The sequence below is a fragment of the Amblyraja radiata genome, chromosome 13 (assembly GCF_010909765.2).
Source record: "Amblyraja radiata isolate CabotCenter1 chromosome 13, sAmbRad1.1.pri, whole genome shotgun sequence".
In the NCBI taxonomy this organism is placed as follows: Eukaryota; Metazoa; Chordata; class Chondrichthyes; order Rajiformes; family Rajidae; genus Amblyraja; species Amblyraja radiata.
The window spans coordinates 58,785,490-58,806,163 of record NC_045968.1 but is presented as its reverse complement, the minus strand read 5'-3'; the positions used below and the strand labels follow the sequence as shown (position 1 = coordinate 58,806,163).

At 44.3% G+C, this 20,674-nt stretch overlaps 1 protein-coding gene across 3 annotated transcripts in view; it reads left to right on the top strand.

Moving 5' to 3' along the window:
* mcf2l2 (MCF.2 cell line derived transforming sequence-like 2) overlaps positions 1-20,674 on the top strand; it is a 367,682-nt gene that overhangs the window by 239,628 nt on the left and 107,380 nt on the right. For all 3 annotated transcript variants that reach the window (XM_033032171.1, XM_033032172.1, XM_033032170.1), the window contains exons 19-22: positions 4,870-4,962; positions 11,830-11,922; positions 16,770-16,895; positions 20,328-20,549. In XM_033032171.1, the coding sequence (XP_032888062.1) occupies positions 4,870-4,962; positions 11,830-11,922; positions 16,770-16,895; positions 20,328-20,549 (534 nt within the window). The remainder of the gene's footprint in view (positions 1-4,869; positions 4,963-11,829; positions 11,923-16,769; positions 16,896-20,327; positions 20,550-20,674) is intronic.

Genomic DNA, 20,674 nt, shown 5'->3' with positions numbered 1-20,674 from the left:
TGGTGTTTATTTTCAGAGCCTCGTGATGATCGTCATTGAGGCTTTTTTTTTGGTTATCTTGTTTTTTTGGGGAACTGGGATCCATAATGGTCCTTTTAAATCAGGTGAGGACCTTGCAATGGAGCAGAAAGGTGTTCATAAGTTCTAGAATAAGGACATTCGGCCCATGAAGCCTACTCCTCCATTCAATCATGACTGATCTATCTTTCCCTCTCAACCCCATTCTTCTGTCTTCGCCCTATAATCCCAGACCCCTTACTAATCAAAAATCTGTCAACCTCCGCCTTAAAAATATCCATTGACTTGGCCCCACAGCCATCTGTGGCAATGAATTCCACAGATTCACCACCCTATGACTAAATAAACTCCTTCTCATCTCCTCTTTAAAAGTATGTCCTTGCATTCTGAGACTATGGCCTCTGGTCCTAGACTCTCTCACTCGTGGAAACATCCTCTCCGCATTCACTCTATCCAGGCCTTTCACTGTGTTAAAGATATCTATACATACCTCAACCAGCTGGTCCATACATGTCCTGAAGGATCCTATCTGGGCTACTCCCATTTCCTCCAAATACAAGGCGTAGCTATGGGCACACGCATGGGCCCCAGCTATGCCTGCCTCTTTGTCGGGTACGTCGAACAATCCTTGTTCATTACGTACCAGGGCCCCATCCCCGACCTCTACCTCGGTTACATCGACGACTGCTTTGGTGCCACCTCCTGCACCCACACACAACTGACTGACTTCATCCACTTCACCACCAACTTCCATCCGGCACTCAAATACACCTGGACTATTTCCAACACTTCCCTACCATTCCTTGACCTCACCCACTCCATCGCAGGTGATAGACTTCTGACCGACATCCACTATAAACCCACTGACTCCCATGGCTATCTTGACTACACTTCTTCCCACCCTGCTTCATGTAAGGACTCCATCCCCTACTCCCAATTCCTCCGTCTACGCCGCATCTGCTCCCAGGATGAGGCGTTCCACACCAGGGCATCTGAAATGTCCTAATTCTTCAGGGAACGGGGGTTCCCCTCCTCCACCATAGATGAGGCTCGCACCAGGGTCTCTTCCATACCCCGCAACACTGCTCTCTCTCCCCATCCCCGCACTCGCAACAAGGGCAGAGTCCCCCTAGTCCTCACCTTTCACCCCACCAGCCGTCACATACAACAAGTAATCCTCCGTCAGTTTCGCCACCTCCAACGTGACCCCACCACTCGCCACATCTTCCCATCTCCCCCCATGTCTGCCTTCCGCAAAGACCGCTCCCTCCGCAACTCCCTTGTCAATTCTTCCCTTCCCTCCCGTACCACCCCCTCCCCGGGTACTTTCCGTTGCAACCGCAAGAAATGCAACACCTGTCCCTTTACCTCCCCCCTCGACTCCATTCAAGGACCCAAGCAGTCATTCCAGGTGCGACAGAGGTTCACCTGTATCTCCTCCAACCTCATCTACTGCATCCGCTGCTCTAGATGTCAGCTGATCTACATCGGCGAGACTAAGCGGAGGTTTGGCGATCGTTTCGCCGAACACCTCCGCTCGGTCCGCAAGAACCTACCTGACCTCCCGGTGGCTCAGCACTTCAACTCCCCCTCCCATTCCCCGTCCGACCTCTCTGTCCTGGGTCTCCTCCATGGCCAGAGTGAGCAACACCGGAAATTGGAGGAACAGCACCACATATTCCGCTTGGGGAGTCTGCATCCTGCGGGCATGAACATTGAATTCTCCCAATTTTGTTAGCCCTTGCTGTCTCCTCCCCTTCCTCAGCCCTCGGGCTGTCTCCTCCCATCCCTCAGCCCCCTGGCTCCTCCTCCTCCTCCTTTTTCCTTCCTTCTCCCCACCACCCCCTATCAGTCTGAAGAAGGGTTTCGGCCCGAAACGTTGCCTATTTCCTTCGCTCCATAGATGCTGCTGCACCCGCTGAGTTTCTCCAGCATTTTTGTGTACCTCCTATCTGGGCTAGTTGCTTTCCACGGATTTACTCTCAAGAAGGCCAATCTAGCATCTGTCCCAGTAATCGTTAGTACAATGCTCACACAAGACTGATGGGGCGGGTGACATTGCTCCACCAACGTTGTTGGAATTGAGCATTGAATGCAGTGAACGCATTGCAGAGGGACTTGTTGTCATCACAATAGGCCTGCCTTCGCTTTGTGGCCCGTTCTAGCATGCAATCCTTTCCACAGTACACATGTCACTGCCTTGGGACACAAGATTAGTGCGGAATTCCCACTTGACATTAATGTGGTTAATCCACGACAGATTGTTGGTAATTTCTACTCCAAGGAATTTGAAGCTCACAATCATTTCCAATTTGGCTGCCTTTCCATATCCATATTAGAATATGGATCTCAAGACCTGTGCAGACTAACTGGCAGGAGTTTTTGCAGACATTTTCAACCTCTCACTTCTGAGGTCTGAGGTTCCCACCTGCTTTAAGAGGGCATCAATAATACCGGTGCCCAAGAAGAGTAAGGTGACGTGCCTCAATGACTATCGACCAGTGGCATTAACGTCTGTGGTGATGAAGTGCTTTGAGAGGTTGGTTATGGTGCACATCAACTCCTACCTCGACAAGAACCTTGACCAACTACAGTTCGCAACGGAGGATGCAATTTCACTGGCCTTCCACTCCGCACTGGACCACTTGGACAATAATAACACCTACGTCAGGCTGTTGTTTGTAGCTCGGCATTTAATACCATCATCCCCTCCAAACTGGTTACCAAGCTCACGGAACTGGGTCTCAACGCATCCCTCTTCAATTGAATCCTCGACTTCCTCATCCACAGACCATAGTCTGTTTGAATTGGAGGAACCACTTCATCCTCAGTAACAATTATTATGGGAGCACCTCAAGGCTGCGTGCTCAGCCCCCTGCTATACTCACTCTGTACCCATGACTGCATAACCGGTCATAGTGCGAACTCCATCATCAAGTTCGCCGACGACACCACTGTGGTTGGACGAATCACAGATGGGAATGAGTCAGAGTATAGAAGTGAGATCGACCGACTGACCAAATGGTGCCAGCACAACAACCTGGCTCTCAACATCAGTAAGATCAAGGAACTGATTGTGGACTTTGGTAGAGGAAGGATGAGGACCCACAACACTATTTATATCAATGGGACGATGGTGGAAAGGGTCAATATCTTCAAATTCCTGGGCGTGCATATATCAGAAGATCTTTCCTGGACCCAGCACACTGATGCAATTGTAAAGAAGGCACATCAGCGACTCAACTTCCTGAGAAGATTACGGAGATTCGGCACGAAGATTACGAAGATTACGGAGATTCTCCTAAACTTCTACAGGTGCACGGTAGAGAGCATGCTGACCGGTTGCATCGTGGGTTGGTTCGGCAACTTGAACGTCCAGGAGCGAAAAAGACTACAAAAAGTTGTGACCACTGCCCAGTCCATCACCGGCTTTGACCTCCCCGCCGTCGAAGGGATCTATCGTAGTCGCTGCCTCAAAAAGGCAGCCAAAATTATCAAGGACCCACACCATCCTGGCCACACACTCATCTCACCATCAGGAAGAAGGTACAGGAGCCTGTAAATTGTAATGTCCAGGTTCAGGAACAGCTACTTCCCCACAGCCACCAGGCTATTAAACACTACTAATAAGCTCTGAGTTCTGAACTGCAAAAGACTATATTATCATTTGTTATTTACAATATATTTGTTATTTATTGAACTTTTTCTTTTTTTCCCCGTTATATACAATGTTTACATATTCACATATTCTGTTGTGCTGCAGCATGTAAGAATTTCATTGTCCCGTCTGGGTACATATGACAATAAAACACTCTTGACTCTCTTGACTCTTGAAAAATCCACACAGTCACAGCTGGATCTGTAAGATATAAGCAGGAGTACAAAACAGGATTTCTTACACTCTTTATTTGCATCTTTGTCAATGATATTTGGGACTACATCTCTTCCAGCTGCCCTGCTACAGCAAGGTCCAGAGAATGTTTGCATGGCAGCCATTGTCCCCGTTCTAGCTCCATCCACCCTACATCCTTGGCAGCAGGAGAAGGATGGGCCTTTCAAGCCTAAAGCTTTCATCACATGTGGAAAACTCTCAAATGTTAAAATCACCTCCATCTGGCCACCTCCCCTTATCTTTTCCACTTTCACATCTCTCGACACGATTCTCATTAACACCATCCTTTCTAATCAGAGTATCTCTGCCCCATTACCTTGCAGCCTCCATCTCCACCTCCACCCTCACCTCTCCTGGCTCTATCTGCCCTCCTTTTTGCCCCTTGTCCATTCCCACCTGCCTCTGACTCCCATTCCACACCTGACTCCATCTCCCTGTCAATCCTCACCTCCTCCTTGGTCCACCTCTCACCCACTGTCCTCTGTCTCACCCCTCCCCCTCTCATCTTTGCACCAGCTACCTACCTTCCCCACTCCCTCCCAACCGAAAACATCAACAATTGCTTATCTCCACAGACAGTGTTCGATCCGCTGAGTTTCACCAGTGGTTTGCTTTTTGCTCTAGATTCAGCATCTGTAATCTCCTGTGTCTGCAGAGAATTTGGCAAGATTGCACAAGTCTGCATTAAATCATTAAGTGGATGACAACAAATTGAAAATTGTTTGCAATTGTTGGGGGTGGAGAATACAGAAATACTTCCAAATCATAGGCACCAGATGCACCTCAAAATAGCAAAGAAAAACTGATGGAAGGATGGCACACAAATCTCAGACCTCTTGTGAACTAATGATGTTGTTGATGCCCTGAGTACCCAAGTTATTGTACTTCACTAATGAATCAAGTTATTCATTTTACAGTTGTCTCTGCTTTTATTATAAATAATTTGTTTTTGTTTGCAGAAAGAGGAGTTACAGATTTATGAAAAGTACTGTCAAAACAAGCCACGTTCAGAAGCACTCTGGAGGCAGTGTGGAGATTGCCAATTCTTTCAGGTCTGCATGCCATTATTTATTCATTTTTTAAACATAGAAACATACTCATGATAGCACATTTGGTATTATGTTGTATATAGCAACCAGAAATTCTGGGTTTATCTGGGATGTATAGCTGTTTTGCCAGCCTCACCACAATTCCATACAATCTTTGTACCATATCACTGCTCCTTTACATCTATTATACCTGAAAATCTGCAATCTCCCTGAACTCTCTATTCTTGTAGCCGCGTGTATTTTCACCATAGTCTTCATTCTTGGCGGTCAAGCAGAGGTCTAGAATTCCTTTTTTAAATCTCGCTTCTTCTTTCTTTCCATTTCCTTGTTCCCCATTTAAAAACTTTTCTTGTCTCAGTCTGTAAGAAGGAAACATATCATCCATTGACAATCACTTTTCTAAAGAGCTTTAATGCATTGTTGTACACCAAAGGCCACTTCTTGTACCCTAAGCACGGATATCAGTTTTTGGTTAAAAAGTTTCTGAAATGATCGTCCTAACGTATTTTGTTTTCAATGATGAATATTGTGAAATAGATGGAACATTAGTGGGGATAGGTTTAAGGCGAGAAGAGCAAACTTTAAAGGGAACATGAAGGGCACATTTTTCACACAGATGGTAGTGGATATATGGAACATGATATAAACGTGTACATTTAACATGTTTAAAAAACATTTGGTCAGCTTCATGAATGGGAAAGATTTTGAGGTACATAGCCTACTTAGTCCTAGTACTTAGTACTAGGACTTAGTACTTCGGTCATGGCTGACCATGGGTGTCTCCAGGGTGCTATTCCCTATATGGAGGTCGCCTGTGCATGACATTGTTTAACGTGGGGAGACTGGTGCACCCCATGGTCCTTGACAGATAACCATATAACCATATAACAATTACAGCATCGAAACAGGCCATCTCGGCCCTTCTAGTCCGTGCCGAACACGTATTCTCCCCCAGTCCCATCTACCTGCACTCAGACCATAACCCTCCATTCCTTTCCCGTCCATATAACTATCCAATTTATTTTTAAATGATAAAATCGAACCTGCCTCCACCACCTTCACTGGAAGCTCATTCCACACAGCTACCACTCTCTGAGTAAAGAAGTTCCCCCTCATGTTACCCCTAAACTTCTGTCCCTTAATTCTCAAGTCATGTCCTCTTGTTTGAATCTTCCCTACTCTCAGTGGGAAAAGCTTATCCACGTCAACTCTGTCTATCCCTCTCATCATTTTAAAGACCTCTATCAAGTCCCCCCTTAACCTTCTGCGCTCCCAAGAATAAAGACCTAACTTGTTCAACCTTTCTCTGGGTCGGGATCCAGTGGCATGGAGTCCAAGACGACTGGAGACCCTTTTCTGCTGCAGCCTTCATTTGTCTTCCCAGCCATTGTGACGCTCCACTAAGGTCAGCCATTGTCCTTCGCCTGTTCCACCATTGAGGTCTTGGTTGAGCCTAAATATTGAGCTAAATATTGACAAATAGGACTAGCTGAGGAAGACATCTTGGTCAGCATGGATGAGTATAGCAGAAGAGCCTACTTCTGTGCTACATATGTATATGATTCTATTAAACTGTTTATTGATAGTGCTTCAAAATGTCTGCACAATATTTTGCATTAATGTGTCAAAGGGCCACTTTGTTTATGTGAATATTTTTGAGATGTTGGATTGAATTTTTTATTGGATTCAAAATGTATCAATATTTTTAGTGCATTAGAATAAGGGACTCTTGAATTTCATAAATATTACTAGAACAGATTTCTAATCACAATGTTCATTTATAGAGTTATAGAGTCATAGAGCTATGCAGCATGGTAACAGGCCCTTCGGCCCACCGTGTCCATGCTGATCATGTTGGCATACTAGGAGGGCCCCACTTACCTGCATTGTCGCGTAGCCCTCTAAACCCTCCCTGTCCACATCTGTCTAAGTGTGAAGAAAGTGAATGGCATGTTGGCCTTTATAACCAAGAGGAATTGAATATGGGAGCAAAGAGGTCCTGCAGTTGTACAGAGCCCTAGTGAGACCACACCTGGAGTATTGTGTGCAGTTTCGACCCCCTAATTTGAGGAAGGACATTCTTGCTATTGAGGGAGTGCAGCGTAGGTTTACAAGGTTAATTCCCGGGATGGCGGGACTGTCATATGCTGAGAGAATGGAGCGGCTGGGCTCGCACACTCTGGTGTTTAGAAGGATGAGAGGGCATTTCATTGAAACATATAAGATTGTTAAGGGCTTGGACACACTAGAGGCAGGAAACATGTTCCCAATGTTGGGGGAATCCAGAACCAGATCCAGAATCCAGAACCAGGGGCCACAGTTTAAGAATAAGGAGTAAGCCATTTAGAACGGAGACGAGGAAACACTTTTTCTCACAGAGAGTGGTGAGTCTGTGGAATTCTCTGCCTCAGAGGGCGGTGAAGGCATGTTCTCTGGATGCTTTCAAGAGGGAGCTAGATAGGGCCCTTAAAAATAGCAGAGTCAGGGGATATGGGGAGAAGGCAGGAACGGGGTACTGATTATGGATGATCAGCCATGATCACATGGAATGGCGGTGCTGGCTCGAAGGGCCGAATGGCCTGCTTCTTCACCTATTGTCTATTGTCTATTGTCTATAAATGTCTTTTTAACACCGTAATTGTATCCTCTTCTATTGTTTGCACTGGAAGCGCTTTCCAGATATGGTTAGTGAAAAAGCTGCCCCTAAGGTCCCTTGTAAATCTCTCCCCTCTCAATTTACAACTGCCCTCTACTTTTAGAATCTGCTGTTTGTAGAATCCTTTGCCCTATGGAAAAAGACTGTGAATGTTTACTTCATCCTTGCCCCTTATGATCTTGTACACCACAAAATGGTCACTCCTCAGCCTCCTATGCTGCAAACTCAAATGTCTAAGCCCTTCCAACCTCTCCCTATAATACAAGCCTGCAAGTCTGTAACTAGCTTGTTCTAAGTTTTCCCCCCAGTCTAGTTTCAGTCAATAAAATAATGAATCAAGCACTTGCGCAACTAAACTTTATTTTGAAGAACACAACACAAATTCCCCTATACAATACCCTAACCACCGCGGGTTTGATCCTTGTATCTGCTTGGCCAAGCCCTTCTAGCCTCATGCAAGCTGAGACACTCCAAAAGGTCACACAGTCCCAAGTGTTCTTCCAGAAGATCGACATCGGACCTCGTGGGAGCTACCTTTTATGGGTCCCAGAACCTTGAGAGGCCAAACCACATGGGGGTAGTCTCTATACAGTCCAATAACAAATATCGATTAACACAGTACATGATAGACAGTTCCCTAACCCAATAATACATTAACTAATACAATGCATCTGATGAGGTTTCCAGATGGAAGTTAACAAAGATGAATTATGCAACATGTGCCTATATATTCAAGAAACCCAGACAAAGCTCAACACTTAACCCAATCAACATCTAGCAAAGTAAGGCTTTGCAACATTATTTACAATGTGTATGTCTGATTTGCAATGACCCAATCCGTTTCATGCAATTTACACCTAATTGTAATAATCTGCAGATGTCCCATTCTTTCCCTGCAGCTCTTATCTAGGCTCCAGACAAACTGGTATAATTCAGGTACTTGTCTCAGTTCTGCAAAAGGCACATTTAATTTGACCAAAATGGCCTAGCAGCACAGAAGCCTTTTCTCAATGTTAATGTCCTGGCAGCTCCAATTTGGGCAGAATTAACAAGTCCAGGTAATATATTGATGAATCTCTCCTGCACCCTTTCCAACTTAATGAGAGCCTTCCTATAGTTGGGCAACAAGAACTGCGCACAACACTCTGAGTGTGATCTTACCGACGACTTCTACAGTTGCATCATTGTGACCCAGCTTTTGTACTTAATATCTTTCCCAATGAAGGCGAACGAGCCAAAGGTCTTCTTCATCATACTGTCCACTGGCCCGCCACTTTCAGGAAACCATGCACCTGTACTCCCTGATCTCTCTACTCTGCAACATTCTCCAGGACACTACCATTTACTGTGAATGTCCTGCCCTGGTTTGACACTGGACCATGCGGTGGGTGAACAAGGGCTCCCTGATTAACCTTGCGAGTCAGGATTGGGGTCAGAAGCCAGGGCTATGAACAGCCGGGGATGGGTGGCCAGGTGCATCTGCTATATCCAAAACTGGTTATAAGTGGGGTCCGTTAAAATTAGTGTTTACTGTATTGTCTTTGCGAAACAGTTCGGAGAGAAGATTGAGAGCATGGTTGAAAAGGGATCTTGGGAGGCAGCATTTTTTAGGTGCCCAGTAAATCAGAGAGGGCCTGACCATAAGTTCAGAGTTCCAGAGGGCAAGTTGTAAATTGAGCACAATGGTGGGAGGAGGAGTTGTGGGATGGTGCGTGGGGACCGGGCAGAGTTGAAACAAAAAAACTTAAACATTAAGCCAAGAGAGATAGAGTTAGACAAGGCCAAGGAGGGATTTTGATATTTCGATGTAAACAAATAACTCTTTCACGATGGAGGCACACGACCGGAAAGAGTGTTGCCACTCGCGATGCCCCCTGCTCAGGGAATTTCAACTGACCTCTATTAATTTTGTCCGGACTATAGGAGTGGGCGGACCATCAGTAGCCAGAAAATCAACCTGTAGTAAATTTAGATATCCTTCCTCACTCTTCACTGCACTACCAATGTTGGTGTAATCTGCAAACCTACTAACAATGTTAACTACACTGTCACCCAAATCATTAATGTAGATAACAAACATCAAGAGACACAGCACAGAGTCCCCTGTGGCACACCACTGGTCACCGGCCTCTAACCAGAAAAACATCCAAGCCAGTAGGTGACATTTTGGGTCGAGACCCTTCTTCAGACTGAGTGTCGGGAAAAGGAAAACTTGAGATATAGACGGTGATATAGAGAGATACAGATCAAATGAATGATATGCAAAAAGTTATGATAATAAAGGAAACAGGCATTGTTAGCTGAGCTAAGTGAACTCGACTTACTGACAATGAGACTCAGCAAGATGACTTTGAAGCCAGTACGACTTAAGTGGGGGAGGGGTGTAGAGAGGTGGGATGCAAGGATTACTTGAAGTTAGAGAAATTAATACTCTACCACCGGGTTGAAAACTGCGTAAGTGAAATATGAGGTTGCTGTTCCTCCAATTTGCATTTGGCCTCACTCTGACAGTGGAGGAGGCCTAAGACAGAAAGGTCAGTGTGGGAATGGGAAGGGGAATTCAATAAAGTGACTATCCTGAATCAATCCATGTCTGTCCAAATGCGTAGGAAGGAGCTGCAGATGCTCGTTTAAACCAAAGATAGAAACAAAATGCTGGAGAAACTGAGTGGGCCAGGCAGCATCTCTGGAGAGACGGAATGGGTGACATTTTGGATCGGTATGAAGAAGGGTCTCGACTCATTCCTTCTCTCCAGAGATGCTGCCTGTCCTGTTCAGTTACTCCAAAATGTTGTGTTCTATCCAAATGCTGGCAGATCCCAGCCTGTACATCCCTGGTTTGTCTTTGCTGCCCTTCTTAAATAACAGTACAACATTAGCCACCCTGCATTCTTCCAGAATATCCCAATGGGCTCAAGTTGATGCAATTATCTCCGCGTGGGCTTCCACAATTTCCTCCCTAGCTTCTCTCATGGTCCAAAAGACATAGGTTATACCTGATTCCTTTTACCAATGCAATGTCTCCTTAAACCTGACTAGCTGACCACCTGTCCTGTTCATTCTCAGTTCAAACGCCATGGTCGCGGTAGCCTTTATTGTAATTCCCTCTTCACTTCTCTTTCAACTGTTTCTTATTCTGAGGTAGACACAAAAAGCTGGCGTAACTCAGTGGGTGAGGCAACATCTATGGAGAGAAGGAATTGGGGACATTTCGGGTCGGGACCCTTCTTCAGACTGATGTCAGGGGAGGGACAAAGATAGAATGTAGGCAGAGACAGTAAGACTGGTGGGAGAACTGGGAAGGGGGAGGAGATGGAGAGAGAAAGCAAGGACTATCGAAAGTTAGAGAAGTCCATGTTCATACCGTTGGGATGTAAACTACCCTTTTAGAGAAGTCAATGTTCATACCACAGCTCCATTTATTCTGACCACAGCACCATTTAGATTCATTTGTATTTGTCATTTCCATTTATGAGAACTGGGCCAGTTTTAAATACAACAGGAGATGCTTAATGTGACAAATCCTCAAGCCTTAAAGGCCTGTCCCACTTGACCGTCATTGGCGCGCCATTTATGCGACCTGCTGGCATGTGGATAGCGCATGGGTAGCGCGGGGACGGGCGCATGGAGTGGTGTGGAGGAGTGTGGAGTCGTGTGGAGGAGTGTGGACTTCGTCCTGAACAAAATCTTCGCGCACCAACGGCCTGTCGCGTAACTGACGGCCAAAGTGGGACAGGCCCAGGACCCTGGCACGGCACGATGTCTCCCCTCCAACAGTAGCAGAAGCAGGCAAACGATCGCCGAGCTCGGCCTGGGGCTCACGGCCGTTGCGGATCCGGATCCGCCCCCACTCCTACTCCCAGAGCGGGGCCAAGACGATTGGAGATGGACACAAAATGCAGGAGTAACTCAGCGGGACCGGCAGCATCTCTGGAGAGAAGGAATGGATGACGTTTCGGGTCAATACCCTTCTTCAGAGTGAAGAAGAGTCTCAACCCGAAACGTCACCCATTCCTTCTGTCCAGAGATGCTGCCTGTCCCGCTGAGTTACTCCTGCATTTTGTGTCCAGCTTCAAATGACGTCACGCGCTCCAGATGGCTGTGCGGACGCATGATGACGCGAGCGACCTTCGTGCATCAGTCACTACCGGCCTGTTGGGTAAATGACGGCCAAGTGGGACAGGCCCTTTAATTATATTGTATTTTGTTTCCAGGAATGCCAGCAAAAACTGGATCATAAACTTTCACTGGATGCCTACCTTTTGAAACCTGTTCAGAGGATTACAAAGTATCAGCTTCTATTAAAGGTAATCAGCATTGTTGCCGGGTAGGGGAATTAACAAGGATCACACGGTTGCTTGCTGTTTTTCTTATTTCAGCGGCTAGTCTCTTTGATGTAACTTCAAATACACATACATTTCACATTGATGAAACAACAAAGAAAATGATTGTAAAAAAAGTAGATTTTGTTTTTCCTTTATTGTAGATTAGAGGAATATTTATGATGCTCACAAAACCCCTCCCACTCCAAATGCCTTGTCGCAGATATTTCACCACAACTTCCTCTTTAGTCTAATGTACTCATCTAATTTCCATTGAAGGCATCTAAGCTATTTGCCTCAATCACATCCTGTAGTGCAAACCACTGCTTTAATAAAAAAAGGATCTTCCTAATTTTCCATTAGGTTTATTACTAACTCTCTGGCATTTAACTTCTTTTTTTGCAATGGAAAAGTTGTAATAACACTTCACAAATATCCCGATGCCTGAGTTACTTACTCCTCCTAGATGAAATAAAGTTTATGCTGGGGCAATCAGGTAAAGTTCCCAGGTACTGTTAAACCATTTGGCCACACCTGTCCCTATGCTTTTTCTATCATGTGTAGATGAAAGTCCAATGTCCAAACAAAATATGAATAAAATGACTATTACCAAATATGTATTATAAAATGTGCATAAAATAGACATCGGTCAACACTATTAGAGGGTAATATACTGTCATAGATTGAGAATTGGTTATTGAACAGACGGCAAAAGGTGGGAATAATGGATTTTTCTCAGGTTGGCAGGTATCCCAGCGAAAGGCACGGGCTCAACAATTCACAATCTATATTTACTGGGTAGGCACGGAGGTGCAGTGGTAGAGCTGCTGCCTTACAGTGCCAGAGACCGGGTTCGATCCTGACTATGGGTGCTTGTCTGTACGTAGTTTGCATGTTCTCCCCGTGACCGCGTGGGTTTTCTCCGAGATCTTCGGTTCCCTCCCACACTCCAAACCTGTTCAGGTTTGTAGGTTGATTGATTTGGTATCAATTTAAATTGTCCCTAGTGTGTGTAGGATAAGCGTTAATGTATGTGTATCACTGGTTGGAGTGTCACTTTGAGTCTCGGGTCTGTTTCCCCGCTGTATCTCTAAACTAAAACTAAAACTAAACTAAATTAAATATCAGTGATTGACCGAGCGGATCAAAGATTGTATTTCAAAGTCTATATTTCAAAGCTGATGATCTTCGGGCTTGTGAAAAGCAAGGAGTATATAACGAGGCTTCAAAGGGACATTGCCAAGCTAGGTGAGTGCACAGGAGCATGGCAGGTGCTAAATAATTTAGGAAAAATGAAGTCATTCACTTTGCAATGCAATTTTAAAGGGTGAGGATTTAGGTGGTGTTGATATTCAAAGTGACAGGACTCTTGTATACAAGCCACTGAAAGCAAATGTGCAAGTGTATCATGTGTTTAGAAGAGGAATGCAATGTTTTCCTTTATACATTTTGAGAACAGGAGGAAATATGTCTCAATGTATAACACAGGGCCTTGGTGAAAGAGTACCTGGAATATTGTCTCAAGGAAGGAACTGCAGATGCTGGTTTACACTGAAGATGGAAACAAAAAGCTGGAGTAACTCAACGGGACAGGCAGCATCTCTGGAGAGAAGGAATGGGTGACGTTTCGGGTGGAGACCCTTCTTCAGACTGGATAACGTTTTAAGTAGAGACACTTATTCAGACGGGTCTAAACAATGGTCTCGACCCAAAACATCACCCAATCCTTCTCTCCATAGAAACATAGAAACATAGAAAATAGGTGCAGGAGTAGGCCATTCGGCTCTTCGAGCCTGCACCGCCATTCAATATGATCATGGTTGATCATCCAACTCAGTATCCTGTACCTGCCTTCTCTCCATACCCCCTGATCCCTTTAGCCACAGGCCACATCTAACTCCCTCTTAAATATAGCCAATGAACTGGCCTCAACTACCTTCTGTGGCAGAGAGTTCCACAGATTCACCACTCTCTGTGTGAAAAATGTTTTTCTCATCTCGGTACTAAAGGATTTCCCCTTTATCCTTAAACTGTGACCCCTTGTCCTGAACTTCCCCAACATCGGGAACAATCTTCCTGCATCTAGCCTGTCCAACCCCTTAAGAATTTTGTAAGTTTCTATAAGATCCCCCCTCAATCTTCTAAATTCTAGCGAGTACAAGCCGAGTCTATCCAGTCTTTCTTCATATGAAAGTCCTGACATCCCAGGAATCAGTCTGGTGAACCTTCTCTGTACTCCCTCTAATGCAAGAATGTCTTTCCTCAGATTTGGAGACCAAAACTGTACACAATACTCCAGGTGTGGTCTCACACCTGGAGTATTGCGTCTCCAGAGATGCTGCCTGCAGTATTGTCTACAATTTTGATCACCTTTCCTAAAAAAAAAGATATATTTGCCATTGAGGATGCAGCAAATATTAATTTAACTGGTTCCAGGGGGTAGCAGGTTTGACATATGAAGACAGATTGAGTACATTAAGATGGGAGATCTAATTGAAACATACAATATTCCGACACGGCACGACAGACTAATTGCAAGGAGGATGCTTCCTCTGGCTGAGGAGTCCAGAACTAGGTTTTATTGTTCCAGAATCAGGGATAGGTCACTGGGATTGAGATAGAATATAGAACACCAAACAGTATAGCACAGGAACGGCCCTTTGTCAGCACCAAACATCTTGCAGAGTTAAACTGATTTCACCATGATCCACATCCCTCTATTCTTTGCACTTCCATGGGCCTATCTAAAGGCCTCTTAAATGCCACAATCGTATCTGCCACCACCGCCACCTCAGGCAGTGTGTTCCAAATCCCCACCAATCTCTGTGTTAAACTTGCTCCGCACATCTCATGGAGTCATAGAGTGATACAGTCATCCTCCTGTGCTCCAAGGAATAAAGACCCAGCCTACTCAACCACTCCCTATAGCTTATATAGGGAAGATTATAGCTATAATCTTCTCTGAACCTTTTCAAGCTTGACAATATCTTTCCTATAACATGGAGCCCAGAACTGAAAACAATATTCTAAATGCGGTCTCACCAATGCCTTATACAACTGCAACATGACCTCCCAACTTCTATACTCAATACTCTGACTGATGAAGGCCATAGTGCCAAAAGCCTTTTTGACCACCTTATCCACCTGTGACTCGACTTTCAAGGAACCATGCACCTGTACTCCTAGATCCCTCTGCTCTACAACACTACCCAGAGACCTACCATTTACTGTGTAGGTCCTGCCCTTCTTAGACATCCAAAAATGCAACACCTCACACTTCTCTGTATTAAATTCCATCAACCATTCCTCCGCCCACCTGGCCAATTGATCCAGATCCTGCTGCAATCTTTCACAACCATCTTCACTATCTGCAAAACCACCCACTTTTGTATCATCAGCAAACTTGCGAATCTTGCCCTGTATGTTCTCATCCAAATCATCGATGTAGATGACAAACAGTAACGGGCCCAGCACTGAACCCTGAGGCACACCACTAGCTACAGTGTAACGTACCCATCACCGAACCCGGAGGCATACCACTAGTATCATTAAACTTCTGATTGTCTACCTTATCTATGCATCTAATAATTTTACACACTATTATTAAGTCTCTCCTTAAACTCCAATGTTCCGGGGAGAACAATCCAAGTTTATCTAACCCCCTCCCTGTAGCTGAAACTCTCTAATCCATGCAGCATACCGGTAAACATCCTCTGCACCTCTTCAAAGCCTCCACATTCTGTAATGGGACGACCAGAACTGCAGACAATACTCCAGATACGGCCGAACCAAAATCTTATAGAGCTGCATCATGACTTCCTGACTGATGCTCAATTCACCTAGCAATGGAGGCAAACATACCATAAACCTTCTTTACCACCCTAGAGGAACAGCATGAGCCATTCTACAGTCCTGTGGGACCTCGTCTGTGGCTACTGAAGAAACAAAGACCCTCGTCAAGGCCTCCCTCAATAACCTGAGATAGATCCCATCAGACTCTAGGGACATCCACCTTAATGCTCGTCAAGAGCCTCAGCACCATCTCCTCCTTGATCTGATCTCGCTCTGCTCCAAGTCCTTCTCCTCAGTGAATACAGATGCAAAGTACTCGTATAGCACCTCACCTACATCCTCTGACTCCGTATAGATACCCACCTTTTTCCTTGATATGCTCCTTTATCCTTGAATAACGAGGAAAGAAAGCTTCTCCCACCCTCCTTCCCCAACTCTGCAATTGTATCCTTTAAGAAATTTTCCAGTGCCTTTGTGAAAATTGATGGTGAAAGGTGCAACTACCAAATGGTGGAAATGTTATTCTTGGTAAGGAGAAAATTACTCTTGTAGATTAATGGATATGAAGATATTGCAAGAAAATGACACTGAAATAGAAGATCAGAGCGGCACGGTGGCGCAGTAGTAGAGTTGCTGCCTTACAGTGCCAGGGACCCAGCTTTGATCCTGACTACCAGTGCTGTCTGTACGGAATTTGTACGTTCTCCCTGTGACCTGAGAGGCTTTTGTCCGAGATCTTTGGTTTCAGCCCACATTCCAAAGATGTAGGTTAATTGGCTCGGTGTACATGCAAAATTGTCCCTGGTGTATGTAGGGTAGTAGTAATGTGCGGGAATTGCTGGTCGGTGCGGACTCGGTGGGCCGAAGGGGCCTTTTTCAGTGCTGTATCTCTAAACCATCAGCCATGATCCTGAAGTATGGTGGAACAAGCTCCATGCATCAGCTCCTGTGTCTTATGCTCATATATTCTTATTTCACATGTATCTCATTGTGCACTCAGTAATGACTGTCCATTAAGACTAAGTGATTGATTCTACCAGGAAATGCTGAAGTGCAGTAAGAATTCAGAAGGCACTGCTGAACTGGAGGAAGCACTGGAGACCATGATTAGTATCATTAAATCAGTGAATGACTCTATGCATCAGATTGCCATTACAGGATTTGAGGTAAGCGTAAATTATGTAGTCTATTTTAGTTTTGAACATTGTGCAATCCTAAGCATTGCCCTACTTGACTTTCTCGATTGATCACTGATATTTTTACTTCACATAACAACTAATGATTTATATTTGATATGTTTAATGTGTAATGTTTTATTTGGTTTAATGTTTAATGTTTTATGTGTCATTCCTAACTGTCACTGTATGTTATGTTGTCACTGCGGGTGGAGCACCAAGGCAAATTCATTGTAGGTGAATACTGGCCAATAAACATTAATTCATTCATAAAATGCCATCTATAAAACTTCATAATATTTATTAGTATTTGTTGCCTGTTTCTAGTTGTTGCCTGTAACCATCTGTTAGAACCATCTGATAATTCATATCGGTGAGTGCTGAGCCTCCAACTGATATTTGCTTATTAGGTTATTTGCGTTACATAATAATTCAAATTATTGGAGAATTCAGATATTTATCACAACATAGCAGAAGCATAGAATGGTTGCAGGGTTGAGGAAGTATTCGGCCCACTGAGTCACAAATAGTTCTATGCTATTGCAAACCAGCTGGTGCCAATCTTCCGGCAACGCTTTTAGAAATTATGCAGTTTCTTTTTGACAATTGGTGGCTAAAGGTGCAACCGCCAAATGGTGGAAAAAATAGATTTCAGCATGATCAAAAGACAAGAATTCGAGTATTTCTGAAGGTTGTCAAGTCAGGCTAGGTTACAGACGGGAGTGATGACATGGATGAATTTATAAAAAAACAGGATGAAACATTGAAATGAAGGTATTACTTAGTTGTGTAGTTAAGCACAGGAATGATAGATGCAAAGGACATGACAGGACTTGGGTTGTGGGCAACATTGTTTCAGGTGACGCTGTACCTATGAACAATGGAATGAGGAAGGTTGGCTAGGAATTACCAGCTTTAGTGGTTTGATTGCATGCCTTGAGGTTAGAGTCCAGCCAAACAATGTTGTGGAACCGATCGGCTTAGTGATGGTGTAGGTATGTGGTGCAAACCTCCTCTAAGAGTCATGTATGAATATACGTATTCAAACAAATGCTCATTCAAACCAACCTTAATTAATCTTGCTGTCGGGCATTGTGTATGTTTAGGTGGATATTAAAATCCTTAGGTACTTTCCAAATGTTAAATGGATGTCACATGCAGTGACAACTTTGTCAGCTTAATAATAAGTCAGTTGTGTTGGTTCTTGTAATACCAAAATAACACTTTTCCAAAGAGAGAATCCGGGAATTAAAGTCCGGTGAACTAATGTCAGTGGTGGGGAAGTTATTGGAGAGGATTCTTCAGGAAAGGATTTACTAAAGTTTGGAAGGGAATGGGTTAATTAGGAACAGTCAGCATGGCTTTGTACATGGTAGGTCGCGTCTTACTAAATGATCGAGTTTTTTGAGGAGGTGATGAAGGTGATCAATATGGGTAGGTTGGTGGATGTTGTCTACATGGATTTTAGTAAAGCATTTGATAAAGGCCCCATGGTAAACTGATCTAGAAGATTAAGAGGCACTGGATTAACAGTGAGTTGGTTATATGGATTCAGAACTGGTTTACTGATAGGTGACAGAGGATTGTGGTGGAAGGATAGTATTCAGGTAGGAGTCTGTAACCAGTGAGTTCTGCAGGTATCTGTGTTTGGATCTGTTTTATGTGACATATGTGTTATGACTTGGACATAAATGTGGATGGGTTGGCTAGTAAGTTTGCAGATGACACCAAGATTGCTGGGGTCTTAGACTGTGAGGAAGACCGTCAAACTATACAGCAGGATATAGGTCAACTACAGACAAATGGCAGATGGAGTTTAATCTGAACCAGTATAAGGTGCTGCAATTTGGGAGGTCCAACGTAAGGGGAAAATATACAGTTAATAACATGACCCTTAATGATATTGATATAGAGAGGATTTGGGGATCCAATTCCATAACTCCCTGAAAGTGGCAACACAAGTAGACAGAGTGGTAAAGAAGGCAAATAGTATGCTTACTTTCAAGGGCAGGGCATTGAGTATGAGTCAGGAAGTCATGATTCAATTTTATACTACTTGGGTTAGGCTGCATTTGGAGCATTGTGTGCAGTTCTGGTCGCCCCATTACAGGAAGGATGTTGTGGCTTTGGAAAGGGTCTAGAGGAGGTTTACAGATGGCACAATGGGCTAAGTGTTCGGCTGGCAACCGGAAGGTAGCCAGTTCGAATCCCGCTTGGAGTGCATACTGTCGTTGAATCCTTGGGCAAGACACTTCACCCACCTTTGCCTGTGTGTGAATGTGTGTGAGTGATTGGTGGTGGTCGGAGGGGCCGTAGGCGCAGATTGGCAGCCACGCTTCCGTCAGTCTGCCCCAGGGCAGCTGTGGCTACAGAAGTAGCTTACCACCACCGAGTGTGACTGAGGAGTGAATGAATAATGCGATGTAAAGCGCCTTGAGTATTAGAAAGGCGCTATATAAATCCCATCCATTATTATTATTATTACCAGAATGATGCCTGGATTAGTGGGTTTCAGCTATATGGAGAGGTTGGACAGACTTAGATTGTTTTCTCCGGAACGTCGGAGGTTGAGGGGAGACCTGATAGAAGTATATAAACTTATGGGAGGCAGACAGTCAGAAGCTTTTTTGTCGGGTGGAAATGTGAAAGACATTTAGTCTTTGCTCAGTTTTATGGTGAGAGGGCAAAGTGTAAAGGAGATGAGTGGGACATGTTTCTTTACACAGACAGTGGTGGGAGCCTGGAATGCACTGCCATGGGTAGTGGTGGAGGCGGATATGACAGTGGCATTTAAGAGACTTTTGGATAGGTGTATGGGTTTACAAGAAATGGAGAGATGTGGATTATGTGCAGTAGGTGGGAGCTGGTCTGGGCATCATGTACGGCACAGACATTGTGGGCCGAAGGGCCTGTCCTGATGCTGTACTGTTCCATGTTCTATGTACAACAATACTGCCATGCTCTGCCATTTCCCTCATTTGCTTGAGATTTATTGATACAAAATAGATTGGAACATTTATTATGCTGAACTCCATAATCACGGTGCTGGCTTGAAGGGCCAAACGGCCTACTCCTGCACCTATTGTCTATTGTCTATTGCCTATTGTCACTTCCATGTTCTCTCTCCCCCTCTGCCCTCCAAATAACACAAATGTTATTCTTATTTTAATGGCATACTGAAGATTTTCCCCAAAATGTTAATCCTTTGCTAATTTATAATTATTTTAATACATCGTTGTTTACTTAAAAATGCATGAACAATTGCAAGGATTCTTTCTATTCTGCCCTCCTGTCAGAAGTTGGTGCTTGGCAATATCATGGAAACCTGCCACAGTTTTGATTTTGATTTTATATAAAGTTGTCATGTAATGTCCTGTGGTGTATTGATCTTATTTCTGCTTTGGATATGTATTATTTTTACAGGGAAATTTAAATGATCTTGGGAAGCTCTTGATGCAAGGATCGTTTAATGTGTGGACAGACCACAAGAAGGTTCACAGCAAGGTCAAGGATTTGGCACGGTTCAAACCTATGCAAAGACATTTATTCCTGTACACAAAATTGCTGCTGTTCTGCAAGAAAAGAGAGGAAAATGCAGATGGCCATGAGAAGTCTCCCTCGTACAGCTTTAAACATTCGTTGAAGGTAGACAATAGTATTAGAGTCTGGGCAAAATTAATGCTACATTCATCCTTCTGCTGTCAGCTCATTATATAAAGCTCTACGACTTCCTGTGACAAATAAAATTGACTTTGACTTTGAGCACAAGC